We start from the raw sequence: 27676 nt of genomic DNA on the forward strand, positions 1-27676 counted from the left end.
CCCACATAAAAAGAGACATTATCATTCCTATCTACTCAGAGGTACATAGGAAGGAGTATTCATTGCTCTTTAGCAAAAGCTCACATTTACTTGTTCCTTTAAACCTATAGCTAGATTTGTAATAATAGTTCAGCAATGTGACAAGCTATCAAAATAAAATCCAGACCAGATGACTCCAGTGAAGTAGAAATGGGAGAAGGGGCCAAAGAAAGAGTATTTGTGACCAAAAGGAGCATTAGCACAACTTAAAAGGAAGCAAAGTGAAGGAAGCTAAGGCCCAGAACAAACGAACACTTGCAAAGATTGTTAAAAGCAACCAAAGAAACTTTTCAGTATGCCTGTGAGAAAAACAAGACCAAAGAAGCTGTAGGTCTGCTCTTTGGGCAAAGCTCATAAAGATAAGAAGAAAATAGAAATAACTAACTTGTGTTTGTTTTTCACCATCTGTAAAGAAGGAATTTCAGATGGGAAAATGTAAAACGAATGCCAACAGAAGGAACTGAAGCCCAAGATGGGGGAAGCAGATGTAAGAAATACCTTAGCTGTCAGCAAGTTTGGCTCCTAATCTAAACACAGATTTCAGAAGGTGGTGACAGAAGTTCTGGGCTAAAGCGCCACATGGACAGGGCGGCCTCTCGGGGGTGAGAGGCACAAGCCCTTCTGATGTTCAGGAAAGGGCAGCTTTCATTACTGGTCCTCTGGGTTGTTTGGTGGCTTGCTTATTTGCAGTCTCTATCTAAATAGGATCTAATCCATCAAAAGTAATGAAGTGATGATTAATTTCAAATTAAAACTTGACTGAGCTACAAGGTACCCAGGTATTTTGTCAAACATTATTCTGGGTGTTTCTGCAAGGAAGATTTTGGATGACATTAACATTTTAACTGGTAAAACCATTTGCTCTCCATACTGTAGGTGGGCTTGTCCAGTTACTTGAAGGCCTGAACAGAACAAGACGATGAACGCTTGTTGGAAACAGAATCCAGCAGCCTACCTTTGGGCTTCACCATAGCACTGGCTGCTCCTGCCCAGCAGCCTCCAAACTCGAACCCTGGCTCTCCCTGGGTCTCCGCCCGCCAAGTCACCCTGCAGATCAGACTTGGCAGCCTCCATAAACACATGAGCCATTTCTTTACAATAAATCTTACACATACATTGTTTTTCCAGAGAACCCTATTACAATGCTATAAAGGAAATCCAGGGAGTGGCACAAAGAAACAATCTGTATATCCAAATGACCTTGACAGATTGGAATGGATGTTTGAATGAATCTAACTACAAGATGTTTACTGGGTTCAAACTGCTGGCTGCAAAAGTAAATGGATTTTTTAGATCAAAGCTACCTTTTCAGCTTTACCTTTACCTGTAGCTGAATGCTACAATGCTTTTGACCCATCCAGTCTCATCTTTCCTTGTATTATCATCAGTCTGTGGCATTGATCCCTTTATTCACTCTCTGAATATTGAATATGGTTATAATTCGAACACTATGCTAAGTGGTGGTGGTACAAAATCACCTCTCAAATATACCAGTTTTGTGAAAGTGATGCACTAAAAAAGTACTTGCAATGCAATATGCTCAGTAGAATGGGAGAAGTCCAGAGGAGACAGGCTTGGGGAAGGCATGATATAGCAGGTGACCTCTGATCTGAAAGCACTGTCCAGGAGAAATCAGGGAGAAAAAAACGTGGATATTTCAGGAACAGCAGCAGGATATGCAACAATTCTGTAGTAGGAAAAGGTGCCTTGCCTGGCGGAAGAAGACTGTATTATGGGGCAGGACAGATGGGAAGGTGAATTAGTAACTCAGGAAAAGCTCAAGAGATAGTCAAGACAGTTGATGAATATACTGCTTTGCTGTTCTTAGAAGCTTGAATTTAAGACTGAAAAATCTAATAATGAAACGTAGCATGAAGACAAAACTTGCTTTCCTAACAAGTGTGTTAAAATTGAAGAAATATGTAGATTTTTTCTACAGACAAGTTGTAGAATCTTCACTCTACTTTCCCATGGGCCTTGCCTGCCCTTGGCTCCAGAGGCAAACACCATCTCTGTCTCAGGTGGCTGCAGCCTTGGGAAGGAAGGTGCCTCCCATGCAAAACATGGACAAGTAAAGTGGAGTTAATTCAGTAGGACTCATGATCACTTCTGATATAAATCTCTTAAAGTCCAGGTTTTATTAATAAATGTCTTAAGTTTCATGAAGGATAGCAAACTGTTATTCTCATAATATCTGAAAATTATGTGATATTTTTATTGGCTTCATCTTATTACAATTTTATGAGTATTTGGATTCCTTGAATTGTCATTGGACCATGAGAACAGAGAAGATACATTAGTTGCTTTCTCAAAGCTAAACATCTTTTCCTAAGTTCCAAAACTTTTCCTAACTTTTAGCAATGTTCACAAGTTTTAGGCTCTGAAACACTGTGCTATAAAATTTCATGGCTCAGAAGCATTTTCTTAATATAATGCCACCATTATATAAAGTATTTATATTTTCTCTAGTGCTGTACAACAGTTTAAATTAGCATATGAATCATACAGAACAAGACAGGCTATTTGAACAGCTTTCTGACACTACACAGATATTTATTTTCTTAATGTTGATGCTGTATTACTTTTCTACCAATCTTCTTATAATAAAATCATAAATATCTTAATTATAGTAAAACTCAAGTTATATCACAAGTCTTTAAAACTGGGCCTTACCAAGAATTCAAATATATTTGTTGTTGGAGATATAATCTTCAAAAACCATACACAACTGGAAACCAACAGTGAACAATTCTTAAAATGTCCTCTGACATAACAGAGGCTTTGCTTACTTTTCTCTTTGTATCTGTGTTAACTGTTGATTTGTCTTCAAAGTTAAATTCAGGTCCTAGTCTCCATTGCTTGTGCTCAAAGAGACTAGACCACAGGAATTTGTCACAAGCTGGATTAAATATTGGATGTGCAAGAGGACATCTCCTTTCATGGTTTGCTGAGTGCATGCATGTTGAGACAGGGACCGTGGGTTTAGGCAGAGTAGGATGAGGGCCTGGGGGGGTGGGAAGGGGGAACAAAGCAAGAGAATCCATTGTGGGATTTGCTTTGGCCTGCTGGGCGGCCCAGTTTGTTTTTCTGACTTTATCCAGGTGCTGCTTTCCCTCCTCCAGCCCTAATCAAGGGATTTGCAGCCTGGGCAATTTAGCAAGCAAGCCCAAAACAATGTAGTAAAAACAGGAAGGATTCCACCTTGAAGATAAGATTGCATTTTAAAACCAAATTAGTTAAAAAGTAAGTTTCTTAACATACTCTTTAACAAACACAATTACTTAGCCCACCTTGGGAGCAAAGCAGGCAGTTTTGATTGATATGCTCCCAGACCAGGAAGCTGCTATCCTGGGAGGGAATCAGAGCAGTAAGTTTCTTGTAAATAAACCCAAACACTAATAAGAAACTTAATGTCTCTTCAAACATAAACATTCTGGGACCATCTCATAGGTATGCATCCCTAGCCCTTTGTCTCTCAACCGCCTATAAGTCCCCTAGACAAAGCACCACCCCGGGGCTCTCTTGTCCCCTCCTGGCCTGAGCCACGAGCTCTGTCCCTCTTGCTTTATAACTAAATAAAAGCTTCTGCCTGGCTCTCCTACCTTCTTGAGTGTTTGTGATGTTCATTCTTCAACTCCATGAACAAGAACCCCGGCATCATTTTGGTCTTTAAAATATTTTTCAGATTTTTTTTAAATTACAAAAGGCACATTTTTACAGTTGTATAAAGAAAATAATAATTTGCTACCACCACCACCCTGACCCTACTGAAGTTAACAAATTCGTATAAATTTTCCTAATTTTTGCCCTTCTTATATACAAACCCTGTATATGGCGGTGGTGGTCATTTTATTTCAATGTGCTTTACCCTATACTTTTATCATTCTGCAATTTCATCTTCTCTTATAGTAATGTAACGTGCATTCCAGTCTAAGTCAGAACGTATAGTCCTGCAATTTTCATTTTTATAAAATAGAGACAGTAAAAATATAACCACATTTCTTCTACTAACTTTACAGCACCTTAAGTCCTAAATGGATCTTCTCTTACAAGTATGCTACATCTCTAAAAATGCTTTCCTTTCTTACAATATTTTTTAGGCAATGTAATGTGACACTAATTAAAAATACCCTGCTGCATTCCTCAAGGCCCAGGCAGACTTCACCAAGATGGCTTTATTAAGAGATTTCAAAGTACAGGTAAGGGACCCAACGAGATGTGACACCAAAGACAGGCAGTAACAGAAAACCATTACTGCCATTGCCAGAGATCAATGGGAGGAAAGGCTGTTGTCAGGGCCCCAGAAGGGCAGTCGCTGTCAGAGCATGGAGGGTGTTGTGAGTGGGGAGGAAACACTGAGCTCTGACTTGTCAATCCCGGCTATCTATGCCAGTGTCTCCCATTAGCCAAACCAACTGCACGTCAGCCAGCAAGGGAGCCCCGCTGGTGGTGGGGCAGGAAGGACAGAGGTGATTCCAAGGCACTGAACATAGGGGCCCATACATCCTGAGAACAGTGACATTTATGAAGTGAAAAGTGATCATAAATGTAAAATGTTTATTTTTATTTTGGTAATGAGTGGCTTATAAAGTAGTGTCAGTGTAGAAACCTAAACCTTTGATCTTATTTGTTTATTTATGTATTTTTCCTATGCTATACTTCTTGTATTTATTTTTTTTTTAGTTCAAGAGTCAAAGTAATTGTACCTGTTAGAAATTATACCAGAGCTTTCAAGTCAACTATTTTACTTTTTCTTCTATGGATATTAACAGGGAAGATTACCTGTGCTTAATATCATAGTTTGAAAAGGAGTTTTTCTTAGCATCAGGAAGTCATTTGAGTCCACTTAGGTTTCCTACTTTTTCATGGAATACAAAGGTTGATCTTCATTCGTATTATAGAGAAAGCTTAACTCTCTCATGACCTTCTGACCTCCATCAGTATTTTTAGGAGAACAATTCTCACCTTTCAGGCCCAACTGGGGAAGAACCTTGACCTCAAATAAAAAGGAAATTATTTTTTAATTAAAACATTATATAATAAATTTTTCTGTGAAATCAAGAAAAACCTAATCCTTCCCAACTATATAGTATGTTCAAAAATAAGCAGAGAAATGGTAAACAAGCTGAATTTTTCTTCTCAGGTTCTTGTCACTAGGTGATTGGGAAGTTAAAAGACGAGACAATAATCAATGGCTATTTCACAAATAATTTGCTTAACTGTTTTATTGAGACTGGTTCTATGTAGGGTCCCTGGTTTCATAAGGATGTAGTAGGGTAAGGCACATTAACACTGTTATGTAAAAAAAATACCGTAGTTTCTTCTGTATCAAGGAAAACACCCTCTCATAGGTTTTCTTTCATATAAGACAACTTTTACCCTAAATCTGTGTCACTTTTGCACATAGAAAGAGTAGGTGGTCCCAGTTAGAATATGATTTTAGAGACTAGAAAACTAGACCCAGACTTCATCAAATCAATTTTCTACCACTGAGGTGTGCTGATAATGAGCATGATATGAAATCTCACAGATTTCATATCTTTCCTTGAAGATAAACTTCAGTATAGGAGAGAGTACCCAAATTGGGGTCCAGGGTAGGGAAAATGAGAAGAGGAAATTACCAGAAGAGGTATATATATATATATATATTGAGGTGGGAAAGGGTGAAGAGAAGAAAGAGGTGGTTAAATGTCAAAAATTAATTTATTCACTTTACAGTTTTGTCTAGAGTGAAAATCAATACATAAATGAGATGCCAGGGAACGCCTCTTCAACCAGGCATGGATAAAGTTGTAGAATGTCAAGTTTAAAATGATAGGACCCTATATTTGGGATATTTTTTTTAACTCAGCTGACTTAAGAATATAAAAGGAAACTTTGTTCTTATTTAAATGGCTTTGGAAGAATTTTTAGATTTGCCTACAATTTTGTTTCAGATTTCTGAATAGCCTCACGGCAAGCCTGAATTTCAGAGTTTAATGAAAACAGGAAACTGTTTTGCCTTAAGCAGATCCAAGGAATTCAAATCCACCCACAATCAACATTTTGGGTACTGCACAGCATGCTGCAGGGCCGCCAGCAGAGGAGCCTCCTAACACCTTAAAGAAACACTTTGACCACAAGGCCTGTCAATCTTGCTACAGGAGGACCTACTTGGAGTTCAACTCCTACTGGTAAAACTGACTATTGTTTGAGCAGACACCGTGAAGGTGCCCTATAGAAATTAGATACAAAAATGCCAATTAGAAAGCAGGCTTTTATATGGAGTGAAATGACCACACTTTCTGCTGTGGCAAATCTAAGCAGACATGGTGAGGTGGATAGTATGAGGGGGATACTTCGATGTCGTTTCACGCAGAAGGTTTCAGATGGTTGGCAAAGGAATGTTTACAATTTCAAATGACTCACGTATAAAAACCTATAAAGATGGAAAACTTGCATTCTCCTTATGATACAAAATATTTTCAGCTAACTCAAATGTCTAGCCAGGCTGTATGCAGGATCTGTGTAGTTTATACTGAACATGTCCACCCCGGTGACAGAAATAAAAAACTGCTGATCACATACAGGATAACTTTCTAAGAATACTAAATTGAGATGCTACAGAGCAACCTAGCATGCATCTCCTCGTCTGAAATTTAAAAGAAATTACCCAGGGCATAAGGGGAAAACAAAGAGGGGGTGAGAAGCTAAAGGGGGAAGTTGAAATGGTAAAATATGTGGCAGCACCTAAGATTTAGGAATACTTGTGATTCAGCAAAATGAGATGGTCTTTGGAGTCAGACTAATAGCTGGAGCTTTTCAAACCAGCTCTTTGAATGCCAGAGCAAGACACCAAATCCTTCTAAACCTGGAATTTCACATTTTTATAATGAACATAATTATGCCTCTTTTCTGGGTAGTCTGTGAAGATTATTTAAGATTAATGGAACATGACCACTGTCTATAATACACTACAAGTTCGGTAAATTATTCACATTGTTGTTGATTAAAATAAGCCCAAATCCTATTAAGAACTTCTTCAAAGACTGACAGTCATAGGTGCAACATGCTTTCTGGTCACCATGTGTCTTTCCACCCCATATATTAGACTCTTGTTTATCTCTAAAGGATAGTTCAACATATGGTTCCCAGGAAGGGCTATCAATAAATGCTGGCGTTTTGGCCCCCTTGTGTTCCTATAGGTTTTTTTTGCGGCATAATAGAATGAGGCTTTGCCAGAATTATTTCCACAGTATCATTAATACAGTGCACCTTTAGGGGTTCAAGGGTTTTGTGCCAATCCACTTATTCTCTCTAATGCCCAATGTAAATTTATGAATTGTTAATATTCTTCAATAAACATCTAAGCATAATTACAATTAAATACAGATTCACAATTTTGTTAGCACTACTATTTATTTTGTTTCCTATGATTTGTTCTTATTAACTTGTTTCTATCAACAAATCTAACAGACAGTAATCTGTCAAGTGCCTGTTATGCATATGGTGCCTAGTTATACTCGAGGCTTCCTTACACTCGGCTCATCTTCCAAAAAGTGGCAGAGCTATAGAATGTTCTCAAAAGAATGGGCAAATACATGTTAAAGTTCTACGTTCTTGAGCAATTTTCACCCTTAAACAGAAATTCAGCTAATTATACTAATCCGATAAAGAGTCGTTTTAGACAGTCCTAAAATGTTCTTATAATTTAAGCTCTGGTTGATGAAATGTCAGAAGTATTGCTCTATTAAGTAAGCCAGTTCATCTTTTTTGTGTATAAGTTAATTGATGTATTTTGTTTCATCTTAAAAACTTACTATTTCAGTCTACCTTTCAACATATTTTATGGTAAAGGCATAGTTTTATTCACCTATGGGACACAGTTTACTTACTGGGTAACTCTGGGAAAACTACTCTTAGCAATATGTAAAAAAAAAAAAGAAAAAAGTGTAATTGATAGGCTAAGGAGAAAAAATAGAATCATACAGAATGCTCAACTGAAAGTAAAAGCCAGAATAAATTGTGAAGGAGGTTAATATGAACAATGAACAAGAGCAACACATAGAAAAAGTAACAAATGGAACAAATGGTAGGTACTAATAATCCAAGTATACCAGAGAGGGTGAGGGGGATAAAAGGGTACCAAAATATCAATCATAAGTTAGTCACAGGGATGGTAGGACAGCATGGAGAATACAGCCGATGATTCTGTAAGATCTTCCTATGTTGACAGTAACTGCACTAGTGGGGGTGAGGATTTAATAACACACATGGATAACTGCTGAGCCACTATGTTGTATACTTAAAACCAATATGAGATTGTATTTCAATAATACTTCAATAATAACAAAATCTAGGTATATCAATAATAATCATAAATATCAATAGTCTAACTATACCAATTAAAAAATGAGACTGAAACAAAGGTTCAAAAACAAGACTCATATGTTGTCTACCTGAAAACCACTTTAAATATAAAGACACATATGGATTAAAAATGAAGGGGTGAAAAAAGATATATCATGCTAACACTAATCAAACAAAAGAAAGGAAGAGTAGCTACATTAATTTCATACAGAGCAGACTAGAGAATGACTAAAGTTATCAGGGGCATTGCTTTATAATAAGGGGGTCAACACTCCAGGGAAATGCAACAGCTCTTAATGTGTATGTGCCTAACAAGAGTGTTAAAATATGTGAGGTAAACACTAATAGAACTTCAGGGAGAAATAGATGAATCCACTATTATAATTGGAGATTTTAACACCCCTCTATGAGAAATGTTCAGTTCTGGCAGGCAGAAAAACAGTAAGGGATGGTTAAACTCAATAGCACCATCAATCGATTGGGTATAATTGACAACTACAGACTACTTCATTCAACAACAGCAGACTGAACATTCTACTCAAGCTTACCTGGAAGATATTCATCAAGCTTACCAAGCTAGATGAATATCTGTTCCATTAAAAATACTTTAACAAATGTAAAATATATAAATCATACAAATTATGTTCTCAAATCATGAAATTAAACTAGAAATTAATAACAAAAATGGCTAGAAAACCACAAAATACATGGAGATTAAACATTGCATTTCAAAATAACACATTTATCAAAGAAAAAGTCCAAAGAGAAATTTGAAAAGGAGCCAAATGAAAATGAAAATACAACTTATGAAAATTTGTGGGATGCGGTAAAATTAGTACTTAGAGGAAAATTTATAGCATGGAATGAATACGTTAGAAAAAAAAGGAAAACTCCAAATCAGTAATCTAAGTTTCCACCTTAGGAAATTAGAAAAAGAAGAAAAATTATACTCAAAGTTAGCAGAATAAAAATAATAAAAATTAATTCAGAAATCAATGAAATTGAAAACAGGAAATCAGCAGAGAAAATAAAATCAAAATTTCTGTAACTCCATAAAGGAATATGGTTTGCTAATTTCAAACACAATGAATGTATTGGTGGTCAACAAAGAAGAGGCTGGTAGCATGGTAGCAGTAAGTGAAATGGCAGACCAGCTAAATATTTTACAGAGAAGACTCAAAATGGACAGCAGAGAAGAACCCAGTAGTATCAGAGCCAGTCTCAAAGTTTAGCATCACAGACTTCTTCTACAAAGGAGTCCAACTAACACTGAATCAGATTTTGCAGTAATTTATGTCCCAGGAAACTGCTGAAAATAAAAGAAACCAGCTAGTGAGTAATGGAGACTAATAGCTGGATGTGATACCAGTAGAAACATACCAGCTATAAACTTAACAGGGAGACTAAGGAAAGGGACAGTCAACAAAGCCCGGCTAAAAAAACACAGAAATCCTGGTAGGTGGAGAATCAGGCAACTGAGTACATACCCAAGGGTACAAACTATGAGAAGGGACTTCAGAGATGGCTCAGTAAAGAGGAAATGTACTTCACATTCTAAGTCAGTAAGAATGTCACTAAAGAAATATACAACCAAACAAGCAAAACAAGTCTTGGTGGAGGGAGATAAGTATCCAGAGTTGCTACAACAAATTAAATAAAATGTAGTTTCCAATTTTAAAAACTGAGACATGCAGAGAAACAGAACTAAATGTGATTCAGACATGGGGATAAAAGCAGGCAACTGAAACTACCTGTAAGAGGATTCAGTTGTCAGATTAAACAGATTTCAGCAGCCATTATAAATATGTTCAAATAATAAAAGTAAACCATGTGTTAAGAAGTAAAAGATGACAATGTCTCATCAGAGAATATTGACAAAAAAATAGAAATTACATAAAAAAGAACCAGATGGACATTTTGTCATCAAAATGTACAATAGCCAAAATGAAAAATCCACTAGTAGGGCTCAACAGCAGGTTTGAGCTGGCATGAGAAAGAATCAGCAAACTTGAAGATAGATTAATAGAGACTTTCAAAGCAAAGAACAGAGAAAGAAAAAGAATAAAACAAATAAACAAACAATGGAGCCTTGTAGAAATGTGGAACACCACTAATCATACACACATATGCATAATTGGCTTACCAGAAGGAGAAAAGATGAAAAAAAAATCTCAAATATAATGGTTAAAATATCCCAAATTTGATGAATGGTGTAAATAAAAATAAAAATAATATTTTATACAACCAAGAAGCCCAACAAATCGAAATAAGATAAATGCAAAGGCAGATATCCACACCCAGAAGTATTATACTCAAAATGTTGAAACCCAAACACACACAGAAAATACTTAAAGTATCAGGGTAAAAATGAGTTACACATAGAGAGTTACAACTGACTTGTCATTGAAAACAACAGAAACCAGAAGAGTGGAATGACAAATTCAAGGCTCTGAAAGAAACCAAGAAGTCAAGACTCTTACATCTAGTAGCATTATCTTTCAATAATGAAGGTGAAATAAAGACATTTCCAAATATATCTAATGAGAAAATGTTCTTATAGGAGACCCACCTTATAATAAATACAAAAGATCTCCAGGCCAACCCCTGACTGTGATTCAAACCCACATTGGAAAAAAAAGAAGCCATTAATGATAATTAAGTAAATAATTGTTAAAGAGAGTAAAATTGCATATTTCCTCTACATCTCTCTCTTAACTGATTTAAAATGCAGTTGCATAAAACAATATGCATATGCTTTTACTTTGGGGCCTATAACAGAAACATGGTATCTTTGGCAATAATGGCACAAAGGAGGTAAAAGAAAGCAAAGCTGTAGAGGGGAAAGAGTGACACCAGATAATCATGTGAATCCACAGAAAAAAATGAGAACTAGAAATGGTAAATAGGAAGGTTAATATCACAAACTATATATATGTACTTTTTTCCTCTCTTCTGTAGACTTCTTTAAAAGAAATAAAATCATAAAGTAATAATTACAACAATGTGTTGCTGGGTTGCAGCACATAACATTATCTACAAAAACAATGGAAAAGGGGGAAGGGGAAACAGACATATACAGGAGTATCATTTTTATGTATCTTCCTGGAATGAAGTAATATATTCTGAAGTAGATTCTGATAAAATATATGAATAATTCTAATGTGTTTTAGGCTACAGCGGTGGTCTCTAGTTGCTTAGTTACGTGCCCTAGGATGATTTAGGTCAGGGGAAACCTGGGCTAACTGTGTGAGATTAGATAAAGGGGGTAGCTGGGCCAGTAGACTCTGGATTTGTTGGATTGCATATGAAAGATGAGATCCCAGTGAGCCCTTTCCTAGCTCTTGACAACTGGCTAGTCCTAGAAGGGACAGTCTCTCCACAGCCACACAAGCTTAACATGTCAAAATGGGAGAAATATATACATGATTAATGCACTGCTGCCATCTGCCCACCAGGACCTCCCAACCTGGTACCCAGGTGCCAGGACCACACAAGTGCAGAAGGGGCACCCACATGCCTAAGGCACAGACCTCCCCCAACCCACAACTCCCAACATCTACAGGGATTCCTTGGCCCTAAAAAGGGCCAGCCCAAGGACGAACCATGCGATGACAGGATGACCAGGGTCTGGGCACATACAAGGGCTACCAGCCCCAGGGTCCCGCTCACAATTCACCTGGAGTCTTCCACACATGTACATGCTTCACCCACACCAGTGCTCTGCTGGTAGAGGTTTAAGAAACAGCTCTCAGGGGTAGTCCGGAAAGACGTCGCGTGTGGTGTGTACTTGGTACAAATATTCCCAGCGTGCCCCACTTCTGGCGACAGATCAGGCAGCACTGAGCAGAGCCGGAAAGAACTGTGCAGCATCCACTATCCCAAGACAGAAGGAGCCGCTTCCAGGGCGCCCCGCCCCTCCATACCAGTATGTGACACAATCCACCTGCACGCCGACGAGGATGCCCAACTCCCAGCCCCCATGGATGCATGAAAGGGCACACATGTGCCTTCCTACCTTCACTTCCTAGACAACCAATTCTATCCCCAAGTCTTCACGGACAAACCCTGACCGTTCACATACACATCTACAGTTCCCCGAAGCCCCAGAGTGCCAGGTGCGCTGCACACCACACCCGACACCCCAGGACTCCTCCACGCGCAGGCCTTCTTCACCATCAGTGCACAGACAGCTCTGCGCCCCACTACCCCCCCAACACGTGCCGCCGCCCAGCGAAAAGCCGCACCCCACGATTGCTCCGCGCGCCCCCTACGAACCGCCCTCTCAGACAGCGCGGTATCTCCTCATAACTACAGCCCAAATGACACCCAACCTCCCCCGACTTTACTCACCGATCTCACGGGACCGACACCGTCACGTCGGGAGACGAAGTGCCACCGCAGAACCAGACACCGCGGTCCCCGTGCAGACGCCGGCTGGCTCGCAGAGGGGGCAGCAGCACGGGACTCCCAGGCTTCCGCAGCTCCGCGGGAAGATCACCCGAAGAGCTAGAGGACGGCAGCAGCCCGCGTGTCCCCGCCCCCAGGTAGACGCCTAGCCCCTCGGCAGCCAGGACGCGGCAGCCACGCTCCCTCACGCGCCGGGCGAGGTAGCCGCTACGGACCCCCGACCGGCTGCTCTGCCGTTGGCCCCGCCCCGCGAGCTCGCGCGCAGCCCGAGCGGTCCGCCGCAAGGGATCCTGGGAGCCGTTGGATCCGCTGGTCCGCGCGCCCGGAGCCCGCTCCCTGGGCGTGTGGCGCGCGTGCGCGCGACGCGCGAGGCGCAGCGGGAATCCGCGGCTGGCAGGACCCGGCTTCAGGGTCCCGGGGCATCGGAGCCGAGCCTCCTTTCCGCCGCCTGCGGACTGCGCACCCCCAGTCCGCACCCTGCACTCGGCCGCCCACGCACCGCAGGCTGGCCGCCTCGCAGCCGTCCTGTCTCACAGGCCTCACGGGCAGCAGGCTGCCTCCCTAGGTTCGCGCCCCGCCCCCGAGTCCAGGGGCGGCCCTCCCGAGAGACTGGCGGGAGCCTCCCGCCAGACCTCATCGATAGTAAAAACATTTGCTCTGCCAGTGATCGCCTTAACAAGATGGAAAGACGAGTTACAGACTGGGAGCAAGCATTTGCAAAACATACGTCTCACAGTGGACTAGTACCTAAAACATAAAAATCACTCTCAGAGAACACTCCTCGCTCAGAGCTCTAGACCCACCAGGGAAACACTCGGGGTTCTTCCGCGGGCCTGCTGCACTACGTGTCCCCTTCACGGCACCTGCTGAGTGCATGCAGGTTTCCCCGCGAGCACGCCTCCGGGTGGAGGGTGGCGGGAACACCCTCCTCCGTGAGCATGGCGCTCTGACAAGGATCCACACGGGCCAAGGGGCCAACTGAAGTTGCACAGCAGGCAGCGTAGGAGTAGCTTTACTCCCCTCCTCTTCCGGAGGGAATTTTGCAGCCCTTGAGCTGGCAATGAAAAAGACAGGCAGCAGAAGCCACTTTGGGACTTGAGTTTCTAATGCATTCCCAGAAGCTGCACACACCCGTCCAGCCTGTTGCAAGGTGGGTACCGGGTCTCAACTCCGCAGCTTCACCTACCACACTAAAACCTTGTGTGCACACGTGATCTCCCCGTTCTGCTGCTCCTCCCTGACTGGGAGGAAGATCCTCTGTCCGCTAAGGCCTGAGACCCACGTCTGGAGATTTTTGTTTGCTCGAAAGACACCCGCCCCTGGCCTTCCTGCAGGAATGGTCAGAAATCAGAGTGCAGAGGACTGTCATCTCCCCCTCGCATGGCTGGTGTTGTCAAACACATTTGCGCTAACAATTCTATCTGCTTCTGGAGCCTAGGCTTTCTGATGGAGTCATATAAAAAGGGGTGTGGAATTGGGACGAGATAGTTTTTCCACAATACAGTTTTCCAGTCGGTGGTCCTGAGAAGAACAAGCAAATCCCACATGAAAGCCGTGAGGGAGAATCTTGTCCACAATTGGTGGAGGAAGCAAGAGGGAAGCCTGCCTCTCGTGAGTGTCTCAGTACCATGCTTTGCTTCATCATCCCTCTGAATATGAAGTTCCTTGGTGAAAATCATCTAAGGTTTCCCATGATAAAAACCCAAGTCCTGGGAGATGTCTGCAAGTTGTTCTTTTTTCAATCCCCAGCAGGAGTTCTGTTAAATAAAGCTCACTGTGACTTGCTTGCAAGGCTGTAAATATCTGCAAATATATCAGAACATAAATGAATTTTCACCAGAAGAGAAAACTGAAAGCATTTAAAAAATAAGAAGAGAATGCATTTGCCTTTGGCCACATAGCACATGTCTGAGAAGATCTGCACAATCAGATGACACTGGTTCCCGGTGGACAGAGATCTGGGCTGCTGGGAAAGAGGTGGAAGGAAGACTCGCCACTGTACTTTCCGTGTTTACAATGGACTGTGAATCATGCGAAGGTCTTACTTGTGTGAGATAGTACATTAAAACCATCGAAAAGGTAAAAAACGTATTTAACAGGAGGGTGATGTTCCAAGAAACGCGAAGGAGGAATTTCTGGTCTTGGACGTGGAGGCCGCAGGGCCTTTCTTTGATGGCATGGGCCTTTCCAACAACGGGGGCCTGGCTGGGGTCTGCAGGGCCTCCACACACAGCCCTGGGGACGCACGGGCTGCTCCCTGAAGCGCGATGGGCACAGTGCCCCGAACAGGCCGCGGCTGCACAGACATCCCCATTTCAAACGCAGGGCCGCCCGTGGCCATGAGTACCTGTGTGCTCATCAGAGCACCTGTTCCCATGGGTTCAGAAAGCCTAGCCTCTGTGGAAGTCAGTGACGGGCAGTAGGAAGCAGTGGGGCCCCGGCCGCAAACTAGGTGGATGGTCACAGAATGAAAGTAGCGGGAACATCAGCTAGGACCTTGGTGCTGTGAGGCGGAAAAACGATTTGTAAGCGGCCAAGAGAGGCACCCACCGAGGGTGTGGCGCTGGAAGCTGGAAGAGCACCTGTGCTCTTGCCCACCTGCCAGAGTGCCCGTGGAATGTCTCCCCCTCCCTCGTGCCCCCAGCCCGCCTGCCCTCTGCCCCTCCCCCACTGCAGAGTGTCTTGGGCCCCTACATTCTAGGCCTGTTTACATTCAAACTTGCCCTGGCTGAGTGGGATCCTGAGCAGTTGGTGGAGGAGGCTGCTCTCTGGTCCTGGACTCGGTTCCCCAGGTGGAACGGCCAAGCGGCTGCGGTCGGATCTCAGCCTGTGGTGATGACTTCAGGAGGAGGTAAGGCCTGAAGGCTGGGTGGCAGTGTTTCAGGGGCCACCGCCCACCGGTCCCTGGGATTCAAATGTGACTGTTATCCGGGCACAGTGGTTAGACCGTCAAGGGGGCAGAGAGCTCTGGGCCCCAGGGTATCTCACCTGCTTGGTGGGGGGGTGCTCTGGAAAGCTGAGGAAGCCCTGGGGAGGTGGCTTCTGGAGGTGGGTCAGGTGACCCAAGGGAAGCGCCCTGAGCAGGGAGAAGGGACCGCCGCCCACATGCTGCTGCTTTCTAGAAAGGAGACACGCCGTGGACCCTGCGTTTGGGGAGGCTGTAGTGGCCGCATAGAGTGGAGGGTGTCCCGGGAAAGCCCAGCCCTGAGTCACCCTCCGGGGCACAGTGCTTGCCCCACGATGTCATCCCAAGGGATCTGAACTGCACTTTACCAGACCCCACAGTGCGCTAGGAGAGGTAGAGAGACTTGGCCTGAGCCAGAAAATTGTCCAGGGGCCCTATCTATGGCCAAGTCTGCAGGCACATGTTCTCTCCACGAGCAAGGCCACAGCGTCCCCTGGCTGCCGGAGCCCCGACCTCCCGCCCTCCCTCCAGCCAGAGCTCTTCTCCTCTGGGCAGTGGGCTGTTGTTGGGCTCAACGGGGACACGGCAGCTGGGTGACGCCAGCAGGATAGGGCTTGGGTTCCTGAGTCATCCTGAATCCTTCTCCCTGTGAGGAGACTCAGTTCTGCAGAGCCACTTCCTCCTGTCCAGTGTCTCACAGACTTGAGCTTTGCGTTTCACCTTTGAGATGAGGCGTTTGCTTGTGTGCGAGTCACTAACCCAGGGATGATAGTGGACGTGGAGTATGGTTGCCTGTCCCGTGGGACATCTACACGTGCTGATTCCTTTCCAAAGCGGAGGGATCCTCCCCTGACTGCCCTCTGCTCTCCATTGCCAGCCCTTTCCCAGGCTCTGCAGCCCACACTGGTTGTCGAGTGACAGAATTCAGGGCACACGAGACCTCCTCCACTGACCCTCTCCTGGGAATGGAGCTCCTGAGCGGTGGCAGGGACCCTGGCCCATGTTAAGGGTGTGCTGTGGGTGGTTCTGGATGGGTTATGTCAGTCAGGGTCCCGGGGCCTTTCCTGTGCAGAGGGACATTTCAAGTGCGTTCGTGTGCTGTGTCAGGCAAGAAAGAGAGGGATTTATGTGGGCACGGGCACCGCAAAGCAGAGGGGCGTGGGCCCCGGTGTTTTAGACACTGCCGGGTCTCAAGGCCCCAGGGCCCGGACCATACCTCGGGGATGAGTGCCCTGCGGCTCACGGGCTGTGGTCGGGGTCGTCCCCGCAGGCAGGTGTCTGCAAGTCTTGTGTGGAGAGAGCCATGAGGCCAGGGTCTGGTGGCACAAACGCAGCACTTGCTGGGAGGTCTCTTCTTGGCAGAGTGGGCCGGGAACCCGGGTGGGGCAGACATTTCCAGGGGAACGGTCTCAGCTGGTCGGGGCCTGACTGTCCCCTGCGGACAGCTGTGCCCTGCCCGGTTCCACCAGCAGACCGGCCCCTGAGTCCCGGGCACCCTTCCCAGGACAGATTCTCTCAGCACCTCTCCTGTCTTGACAGCGTTTCCAGTGCCGGGCCCGCAGGGGACCGTCAACCTTGGCAGCTTCGCGTCATCTTTCACAGTGCTGCCGTCAGCCCCTCCCGTCCTCGGCCCGCCACACTGGGCCCCCTGGCAGCAGCACCCACCGAACCTCCTGGGCCCAGTGTTGCCCCCAGGAAGCACCCTGGTGCTGCCGGCTTTCCCCAGCACGCCGTTGGTGGCAGGACAGGCCAGCTGTGGCTCAGGCTGGCCTGGGGCCTGCAACATCACTGTGCACGTCTGGCCGGAACAGAGGCCCGTGCAGGCTCCCCTGCCTCAGACCTTTGTCGTGACTCGGGCCCCTCTCCATGGGAGCACTCCTGGGGCCCTCTGTGGGGGTGCTGTGTGTCCTGTGCCCCAGTTCCTGGCGGCCTCGGGAGGGAAGACCATCCTGCCCGCCCCTCCTGCCTGGAGCACCCAGGCTAGCGATGGACGCTGGTCCCTGCACCGTCCACCTCGAGCTGCAGTGCCAGCTGCCCAGCTGGCCTCTGGCGAGCTCCCAGCGATGGCCAGGCCTCGTCCACCTGGGGCTGCTAGGAACAGCGGCCCGGCCTGCTCGCAGCCCACCGCCTCACCCGGGAACGCCTGCCACCGCACCAGCGTGAACAAAAAGTTCCGGCACTGGCAGCACTGCAAGCCCCTGGCCCGCAGGCACCTGCCCCAGACTCCCGATGCAGAGGCACTGTCCTGCTTCCTCATGTGAGTGTCGTCCAACGGGGAAGCCACGGTGTCCAGCCTGGATCAAGGGCCGTGTCGTCCTCGCTCTGACCGGGCTGGTTGTCGGGAGGCGGTCACTTCTGGTGGTGACATCCTTTAGGCCGCATCTCGCGGGCGGCCCCTGTGAGCCAGCCGGCCTCTGGCCGCAATGCTCACCACAGGCTCGCTGCGGGCTCACAGTGGGGCCCCTGGCCGGCAGGCCCAGGGTTGGAGGCTGCGCTCTCAGGGCTCTGTCCCCTTTTAACACGGGGCTGAGGGGATGATGCCTGGGCATCCCTTCAGGGAGGCGGGGGACCCCAGGGCCCAGGAGACAGCTCTCTGCCCAACTGCCCTCCTGGGTGCAGGGTCCAGGCCGGGAGAGGCGGGGGGACTGGTGCAGGGGGGCGGCACACTCGGAGCCCAGAGCGGGGCAGCCCCACCATGGCCGGGCCCCTCCTGACACACCACTCCACTGCATTCAGAGGCCTGCAGAGCACGCGCCTTGGGCTGTCCAGGCAGGGTGTCTGACGGCGTGGCCTGTGCTCGCCCATTGGACGCCTGCCGTTGTTAGCCGGAAAGGGCCAATTTGAGGAGCAGCCCCGCTCTCCAGGCCACAGTGGGCAGCTGCGGTTTGAGGGCACAGGCGGCCGCAGTCCGTGGCGGAGGCTTGTGGAGTCAGGCGGCACCACAGTGGCCCGGAAGGCTGGCCTCTACCGCCGAGACCCTGCCGGTCTCCTCCTGGGCTTAGTCCTCCGTGCTGGGGATGCGGGCTCCACAGTGTGAGGTGGGGTGGGCAGGTTCCGGGCTGCAGATGGTGACTGACCGCAGTGGGCAAATTACAGCCCAGTGCTTCGGACCCTGGCCCGCCAGAACCCCACCATGACCCGGGAGGAGGTCCTGCAGCGGGGCATGCAGGAGTGGCATTGTCTAAGCAAGTCAGAGCGCAGCATCTACTATGTGATGGCGGGAAGGTGAGTCAGGGCCCCGGGCCAAGGGCTGGATGAAGACCTGTACCCCTCTGGAAGCACGCCCCCCACTTTGGGAGGCTGGCTACTCTTTTCCCCTGCCCCAGAGCCCCACCTGGCCAGACCCTGACCTTTTCTGTCTAGACATGAAGGTCTCATGACATTGGGGGGTGGGGTTCAGACTCGGGCCCTGGGGCTGTACATGGGGTCGGGTGCCCCAGGCAGCCTGCCTCCCCACCACGGCCAGGGCCATGACACCCCATGACCTAGCCGTCTGACCTCTCCATTGACTGCTTCCCTGCCTGGGCCCGGGAGGCCTCCTCCTCAAGGGGCCGTGCCTCCCCTGCCCCAGGTTCATGGAGTTCGAGGCCGAGGAGGCGAGACACTTTCAGAACGCACAGTGGATGAAGGCGGCACAGGGCGTACCTCCTCCAGCACCCCTCAGGCCTGTTGCTCGGGTGCCCTCAACCCCAGAGCGGGGCCAGAAGCGAGGTATGCCACCGTGTTCCCCCAGAGCCAAAGGCCAGAGGCAGTGGGAGCCTGGGAAGGCCGCGGTCCCCAACACGGTCCTCCTCATCCCGGGGGCATTGGGCAGTGACCTCGATGCCACCAGTAGCGTGGGGTCTCCCTTGGACCCGACGGGAATGGGCCAGGTTTAGGACATGGCCACCCCCCTTGCCCTGGTCAGAGACCCACAGAGGGTGCTGAAGGGGCTGGGGGCTGGGAGGAGGGCGGGCCTCCTTCCCGCCACCCCAGCATGAAGCCCTCAGAGGCCCTGTGTCCACTTTCACACCTTGGTGCCTGCGGACCAGCTGGCCATGACCCCCCACGGGAATGTCCCCGAGCTCGGTACTCCCTGAGCACGCTCAGGGCTGGGGAGGTGCGGCCGGGCCACCCACACTCCTTCCCTGCACCCTCCTCAGCACGCATCCGCGAGAAGGCCGGCGCCATGGCCCAGCTCGCCACCGCCCAGCCACCGCGATGCCGGCGGAGCCCGCACACCGAGGCGCCGATGGAGATCCCCCTCGAGGCCGTGACAGAGTTCCTGGAGATCATGGAAGGGCTGCTGGGGCCCGGCGGCCCAGCTCAGGGGCTGCCCGGCGGAGAACGTGGGGAAGATAGCTCCAAGCCGCCACAGGGAGAGGGGGGCCTCTATCCAGACCCGGGTCTCCTGACCTACATCAATGAGCTTTGTGCCCAGGAAGACTTTCTCAACAAGGTAGGCTGGCCCTGGCCCGGGTGCTACAGGATTTCGGGGAGCGGCACTCCTACCACCCAGGTCGGGGTGGTGCCCAGGCAGCTGGAATTGAGTTGTTTCTTATTCCTGAGCTCTGGCGTGTGCGTGTGTGTGTGTGTGTGTGTGCATATGTAGCTGTGTATATGTGTGTGTGTGTCTGCGTGTTGTACAGGGGTAACCCAGGTGAGCCAGGGTTGTGCGGGGTGTTGGTGTGCGTGCTTGTGTGTGTGCATAGGTACCGGTATATATACTTGTGTGGCTGTGCATATGTTTGCGTGCACGTCTCGTGTGGGGTGTGTGGCATGCACACATATACGTGTGTATATGTTGTGCGTGTGCATGTGTGCCTGTGGTCGGGGACCGTGACCACGTCTTTCCAACAGCCCCTTGTTGTGGAGGCTGGGGCTGGTCTCTGCTTTTCCGTCGCCCTCCGGGTCCTCTGGATGCCCAGGGGATTCCCTCCAAGGATGCTCACAGCCTCTTCCTTCTGGGCCAGGTGGACGCAGTGCTGCACCCACGCTTCCTGGCGGAGTTGCCCTGCCCGGAAGCCCAGCTGGATCTCTTGGCCCTCGCTGAGGAGCTGCAGCAGGAGGAAGGACTGTCCTTGGCACAGGTGAGCTGGGAAAGGGAAGGAAACAGGTGAGCCTGGAGAGGGGCACCCCGGGTGTGCCAGGGCAGGGGAGCCCAGGACAGGATTCCTTCCTGACCGTCCCCCTGCGTTGCATGGCAGAAGTGGCAGGGAGGGCCTCTCTGAGGGTGGGGGCCGGGCAGGAGTACGGCAGGGAGAGGATGTGGGGAGCCGGGGAGGAGAGGGAGGACGCAGGCCGGGGCACCAAGCTGGAGGGTGAGGTTGGCAGGAGAGCCGCAGCGGCTGTCGTTGGCGTGGCACCGCCTCCCCCTCTCGGGCCGCCTCACGGTGCCCACCCTCCTCGCAGCTGGAGCAGAAGCGACTCCTGGAACTGAAGCAGGAGGAGGGTGTGCGGGGCCCCCCGAGTCACGGCACACCCCGAGCGGACTCAAGGCCTTCTGGCCCTGTGGCCAGCCAGGATCCCCAGAGGCACAGCCACGGCCCCCAGGTAGGGGCCAGCGACCAAGCCTTCCCACCAGAGGCTGGTTGCGGGCAGCGCCAGGCGCACAGCCGAGGAGATGCTGGTGTGTCCGGGCCCAAAGCCTTCGCTGCCTCTCCAGGACGCCAGGAGCCCCCTCCCATGAAGCCTGGCTGGCGGCCCCCTGCCCCCCAGGCTTGGTGCCACACTTCCCCCAGCCTGGGGCCCAGACTCGCCACTGCTCCGGGAGAGACCTGTCCTGCTCGGGAGCCCCTGGGGCCCACGGGCAGGCCCAGTGAGAGCGAGGAGGAGCTCCCCAGCCTGGCCTTCCTCCTGGCCTCTCAGCACACGCTGCCATCCTGGGGACTGCCCCAGAGTCCTACTCCGGGCTCAGACCTCCTCCGCCGTGGAGTACCCCAGGCCCGCTCTCCCCACAAGCCGGGCCTCAGCCCCGCTGGCCCTCCAGCTGGCAAGGCCAGCAGTCGGGCCCCGCGTGCAGGCCCAGCCCCTGCTGGGAAGACACCCCTGCCAGGGGCCATCCTCAGGGTCGCTGGGGCTCCAGCGTTGGCTCTGGGGCTGGGCCGCCCCTCCCAGCCCCAGAAGAGAAGGGGGGACCCTTTCATCACAGGGAAGGGTAGGAAGCGGCCCTGCAGCCAGGAGGGAGGAGCCGGCCCTCCAGGGCAGCTTCGGGCTCCTCCACATCCCAGTCCTGATCCTGGCTGCTGTGGGACAGGGAGGGAGGGGTGGGAGAGGCGGGAGGGCGGGTCCCCTGGGGGTGGCTGGTTGGGGTTGGGATAAGAGGGTGGTGGGAAAGGTGTGGGGCGGTGGGGGGGGTTCAGCCCATTTGGGCCTTGTATGCAAATGCAAATAAAGCCTGTTTTGTCACGAAATGCTCTGGGTCTCTGCCCCTGGTGGCATCTGGGCTTCTCCATGGGAAGGGGCGCCGAAAGCAAGAAGGTCCCGGGCTCCGGGACCCAAGGCGATGATGTCCCCGTTCCCCCTCCACATTCATGTGCATTCTCCAGATGGCTCCCGAGAGCCCACCACCCCCATAAATCCCCCGCCCCACCCCTGCTCTCCTGGAGGCCGCTTTTGGGAGTCCCCAGGACACAGCGTCATCACAGGACCCCAGTCGTCTAAGGATGGCCGCTGCTTTGGCCCTGTGCCCTCTGCAGCACCAGCCCACTTTCTGGACAGAGCCTGCAGACAGCAGTTGTCCAGAGGGGGGCCCTCCCTTTCTCGCTGAAGCGGGCTGGGGCACTGGGGGATGCTCAGACATCAGGGTCTCCTGGTGGGCTGAGCAGAGAGGAAAGGCATGTCATGAGGGGAAAGGCTCCACAACCGATGTAGAAGGCCCATCCTCCGGCCTCGGTGGGCGAATGAAATGTGTGGGCTGGTGGACAGTCCCTCTTCCCTCAGCACAGAGAGGGCATCGGGCTGGGAGGAGAATCGGGGCACTCAGAAAGGAGATTGGGCAGGGGGGGCACCTTGTCTCTCTGGGGCATTTCTGTGCAGAAGCGTCTCCTCCACTGAGGTAGGAGGCCCCATGTAGCTGTGGCCTGAGAGGCTGGCCTCGGGGCCTTTGCATTTCAACGATGCCCACACTGCTGTCCCATCGCCTCCCCCCCAGGGCTGGACCCTCTGTGAACAGAGTAATTTGGTGCTTTTGTTTAGACACATGACTGGTTCCTGTATGTTGATTTTGTGTTCTGCAAGTGTGCCGAATTGGTTTATGAGTTCTAAGAGATTTTGCTGTTGACACTTTAGGGTTTTCTACATGTATGATCATGACATGCATGAGCAGAGATAGTTTTACTTCTTTTCTGATTTGGATGCCTTTTATTTCTTTTTCTCCCCTAATTCCCCTGAGTGGGCCTTTCGGTGCTATTGAATAGAAACAGTGAGGGTGGGCACCTTTGCCTTCTGCCTAATGTTAGAAGAAAAGATTTCAGTTTTTCATCAGTGAGAATGTTTGTTGTGGGTTTCTCATATATGCCTTTATTGTGTTGAAGTACATTCCTTCTACACCCAATTTGTTGAGAGTTTGTACCGTGCAAGGGGTGCTGAATTTTCTCAAGTCCCATTTCTGCATCAATTGAGATAGCTTATACTATTCCTTCCTTTTGTTAATTCAGTGTGTCACATTCATTTGGGTATGTTGAACTGTCCTCATATCCCAGGAATAAATCTTACTTGATCATTGTGTATGATCCTTTTAATGTGGTGTTGAATTTGATTTGCTACAATTTTGTTGAGGATTTTTCCATCTATGCCTATCAGGGATATTGGCCTGTAATTTTATTGTATTGTATTGTCCTGTCTAGCTTCAGTGTCAGGTAATGCTGGTCATCTAAATGAGTTTGTAAGTGCTCCCTCCTATCCAGTTTTTTGGAACCATTTAAGGACTTTTTACATTTCTCTTTAAGTGTTCGGTGGAGTTCACCAGTGAAGCCATGCCATCTTGAACTTTGCTGTTTGGGGAGGCTTTTAAAAATTGATTCCATCTCATTTGTTCTTGGTGTGTTCAGACTTTCTATTTGAGCTTGATTCGGCTTTGGTGGATTATGTTTCTAAGAATTTATCCGTTTCTTCCAGGTCATCCAATTTGTTGGCACATAGCTGTCCATAATTATCTGCTATGACCCCTTTGATTTCTGAGTCATCAGCCGGGGCCACAGCAGCTCCGCGCGGAGAGACCGCGAGGTGTTGGAGGCCGGCAGCCGCCCGCGTGTCCCCGCCCCCAGGTAGACGCCTAGCCCCTCGGCAGCCAGGACGCGGCAGCCACGCTCCCTCACGCGCCGGGCGAGGTAGCCGCTACGGACCCCCGACCGGCTGCTCTGCCGTTGGCCCCGCCCCGCGAGCTCGCGCGCAGCCCGAGCGGTCCGCCGCAAGGGATCCTGGGAGCCGTTGGATCCGCTGGTCCGCGCGCCCGGAGCCCGCTCCCTGGGCGTGTGGCGCGCGTGCGCGCGACGCGCGAGGCGCAGCGGGAATCCGCGGCTGGCAGGACCCGGCTTCAGGGTCCCGGGGCATCGGAGCCGAGCCTCCTTTCCGCCGCCTGCGGACTGCGCACCCCCAGTCCGCACCCTGCACTCGGCCGCCCACGCACCGCAGGCTGGCCGCCTCGCAGCCGTCCTGTCTCACAGGCCTCACGGGCAGCAGGCTGCCTCCCTAGGTTCGCGCCCCGCCCCCGAGTCCAGGGGCGGCCCTCCCGAGAGACTGGCGGGAGCCTCCCGCCAGACCTCATCGATAGTAAAAACATTTGCTCTGCCAGTGATCGCCTTAACAAGATGGAAAGACGAGTTACAGACTGGGAGCAAGCATTTGCAAAACATACGTCTCACAGTGGACTAGTACCTAAAACATAAAAATCACTCTCAGAGAACACTCCTCGCTCAGAGCTCTAGACCCACCAGGGAAACACTCGGGGTTCTTCCGCGGGCCTGCTGCACTACGTGTCCCCTTCACGGCACCTGCTGAGTGCATGCAGGTTTCCCCGCGGCCACGCCTCCGGGTGGAGGGTGGCGGGAACACCCTCCTCCGTGAGCATGGCGCTCTGACAAGGATCCACACGGGCCAAGGGGCCAACTGAAGTTGCACAGCAGGCAGCGTAGGAGTAGCTTTACTCCCCTCCTCTTCCGGAGGGAATTTGCAGCCCTTGAGCTGGCAATGAAAAAGACAGGCAGCAGAAGCCACTTTGGGACTTGAGTTTCTAATGCATTCCCAGAAGCTGCACACACCCGTCCAGCCTGTTGCAAGGTGGGTACCGGGTCTCAACTCCGCAGCTTCACCTACCACACTAAAACCTTGTGTGCACACGTGATCTCCCCGTTCTGCTGCTCCTCCCTGACTGGGAGGAAGATCCTCTGTCCGCTAAGGCCTGAGACCCACGTCTGGAGATTTTTGTTTGCTCGAAAGACACCCGCCCCTGGCCTTCCTGCAGGAATGGTCAGAAATCAGAGTGCAGAGGACTGTCATCTCCCCCTCGCATGGCTGGTGTTGTCAAACACATTTGCGCTAACAATTCTATCTGCTTCTGGAGCCTAGGCTTTTTGATGGAGTCATATAAAAAGGGGTGTGGAATTGGGACGAGATAGTTTTTCCACAATGCAGTTTTCCAGTCGGTGGTCCTGAGAAGAACAAGCAAATCCCACATGAAAGCCGTGAGGGAGAATCTTGTCCACAATTGGTGGAGGAAGCAAGAGGGAAGCCTGCCTCTCGTGAGTGTCTCAGTACCATGCTTTGCTTCATCATCCCTCTGAATATGAAGTTCCTTGGTGAAAATCATCTAAGGTTTCCCATGATAAAAACCCAAGTCCTGGGAGATGTCTGCAAGTTGTTCTTTTTTCAATCCCCAGCAGGAGTTCTGTTAAATAAAGCTCACTGTGACTTGCTTGCAAGGCTGTAAATATCTGCAAATATATCAGAACATAAATGAATTTTCACCAGAAGAGAAAACTGAAAGCATTTAAAAAATAAGAAGAGAATGCATTTGCCTTTGGCCACATAGCACATGTCTGAGAAGATCTGCACAATCAGATGACACTGGTTCCCGGTGGACAGAGATCTGGGCTGCTGGGAAAGAGGTGGAAGGAGGACTCGCCACTGTACTTTCCGTGTTTACAATGGACTGTGAATCATGCGAAGGTCTTACTTGTGTGAGATAGTACATTAAAACCATCGAAAAGGTAAAAAACGTATTTAACAGGAGGGTGATGTTCCAAGAAACGCGAAGGAGGAATTTCTGGTCTTGGACGTGGAGGCCGCAGGGCCTTTCTTTGATGGCATGGGCCTTTCCAACAACGGGGGCCTGGCTGGGGTCTGCAGGGCCTCCACACACAGCCCTGGGGACGCACGGGCTGCTCCCTGAAGCGCGATGGGCACAGTGCCCCGAACAGGCCGCGGCTGCACAGACATCCCCATTTCAAACGCAGGGCCGCCCGTGGCCATGAGTACCTGTGTGCTCATCAGAGCACCTGTTCCCATGGGTTCAGAAAGCCTAGCCTCTGTGGAAGTCAGTGACGGGCAGTAGGAAGCAGTGGGGCCCCGGCCGCAAACTAGGTGGATGGTCACAGAATGAAAGTAGCGGGAACATCAGCTAGGACCTTGGTGCTGTGAGGCGGAAAAACGATTTGTAAGCGGCCAAGAGAGGCACCCACCGAGGGTGTGGCGCTGGAAGCTGGAAGAGCACCTGTGCTCTTGCCCACCTGCCAGAGTGCCCGTGGAATGTCTCCCCCTCCCTCGTGCCCCCAGCCCGCCTGCCCTCTGCCCCTCCCCCACTGCAGAGTGTCTTGGGCCCCTACATTCTAGGCCTGTTTACATTCAAACTTGCCCTGGCTGAGTGGGATCCTGAGCAGTTGGTGGAGGAGGCTGCTCTCTGGTCCTGGACTCGGTTCCCCAGGTGGAACGGCCAAGCGGCTGCGGTCGGATCTCAGCCTGTGGTGATGACTTCAGGAGGAGGTAAGGCCTGAAGGCTGGGTGGCAGTGTTTCAGGGGCCACCGCCCACCGGTCCCTGGGATTCAAATGTGACTGTTATCCGGGCACAGTGGTTAGACCGTCAAGGGGGCAGAGAGCTCTGGGCCCCAGGGTATCTCACCTGCTTGGTGGGGGGGTGCTCTGGAAAGCTGAGGAAGCCCTGGGGAGGTGGCTTCTGGAGGTGGGTCAGGTGACCCAAGGGAAGCGCCCTGAGCAGGGAGAAGGGACCGCCGCCCACACGCTGCTGCTTTCTAGAAAGGAGACACGCCGTGGACCCTGCGTTTGGGGAGGCTGTAGTGGCCGCATAGAGTGGAGGGTGTCCCGGGAAAGCCCAGCCCTGAGTCACCCTCCGGGGCACAGTGCTTGCCCCACGATGTCATCCCAAGGGATCTGAACTGCACTTTACCAGACCCCACAGTGCGCTAGGAGAGGTAGAGAGACTTGGCCTGAGCCAGAAAATTGTCCAGGGGCCCTATCTATGGCCAAGTCTGCAGGCACATGTTCTCTCCACGAGCAAGGCCACAGCGTCCCCTGGCTGCCGGAGCCCCGACCTCCCGCCCTCCCTCCAGCCAGAGCTCTTCTCCTCTGGGCAGTGGGCTGTTGTTGGGCTCAACGGGGACACGGCAGCTGGGTGACGCCAGCAGGATAGGGCTTGGGTTCCTGAGTCATCCTGAATCCTTCTCCCTGTGAGGAGACTCAGTTCTGCAGAGCCACTTCCTCCTGTCCAGTGTCTCACAGACTTGAGCTTTGCGTTTCACCTTTGAGATGAGGCGTTTGCTTGTGTGCGAGTCACTAACCCAGGGATGATAGTGGACGTGGAGTATGGTTGCCTGTCCCGTGGGACATCTACACGTGCTGATTCCTTTCCAAAGCGGAGGGATCCTCCCCTGACTGCCCTCTGCTCTCCATTGCCAGCCCTTTCCCAGGCTCTGCAGCCCACACTGGTTGTCGAGTGACAGAATTCAGGGCACACGAGACCTCCTCCACTGACCCTCTCCTGG

The 27676-nt window shown here is 50.2% G+C and overlaps 1 protein-coding gene and 2 long non-coding RNA genes across 5 annotated transcripts in view; 2 read left to right on the plus strand and 1 right to left on the minus strand.

Annotated features, from left to right (window-relative positions):
• LOC130682941 (uncharacterized) overlaps window positions 1-7781 on the plus strand; it is a 68939-nt gene extending 61158 nt beyond the window's left edge. For 2 of the 3 annotated variants that reach the window (XR_008996409.1, XR_008996410.1), the window contains exons 3-4: window positions 4140-4238; window positions 5976-7781. This is a non-coding gene — a long non-coding RNA (uncharacterized LOC130682941). Of the gene's footprint in view, window positions 1-915; window positions 1932-4139; window positions 4239-5975 lie in introns of those variants that run through there. The other variant, XR_008996411.1, reaches the window with a different exon arrangement.
• LOC130682940 (uncharacterized) overlaps window positions 1-13025 on the minus strand; it is a 59293-nt gene extending 46268 nt beyond the window's left edge. The window contains exon 1 of the long non-coding RNA XR_008996407.1: window positions 12739-13025. This is a non-coding gene — a long non-coding RNA (uncharacterized LOC130682940). The remainder of the gene's footprint in view (window positions 1-12738) is intronic.
• A 2037-nt stretch (window positions 13026-15062) lies between these two features.
• LOC130683093 (NUT family member 2G-like) lies at window positions 15063-22448 on the plus strand. Its single transcript, XM_057499362.1, has 10 exons — window positions 15063-15138; window positions 15440-15646; window positions 17240-17436; window positions 17620-17957; window positions 18797-18925; window positions 19272-19411; window positions 19732-20138; window positions 20653-20769; window positions 21092-21926; window positions 22228-22448. The coding sequence occupies exons 1-10, from the start codon at window positions 15063-15065 to the stop codon at window positions 22446-22448; spliced, it is 2667 nt and encodes an 888-aa protein (XP_057355345.1).
• Window positions 22449-27676: the final 5228 nt, after the last annotated feature.

The sequence above is a fragment of the Manis pentadactyla genome, chromosome 3, assembly GCF_030020395.1.
Source record: "Manis pentadactyla isolate mManPen7 chromosome 3, mManPen7.hap1, whole genome shotgun sequence".
NCBI classification, from domain to species: Eukaryota; Metazoa; Chordata; class Mammalia; order Pholidota; family Manidae; genus Manis; species Manis pentadactyla.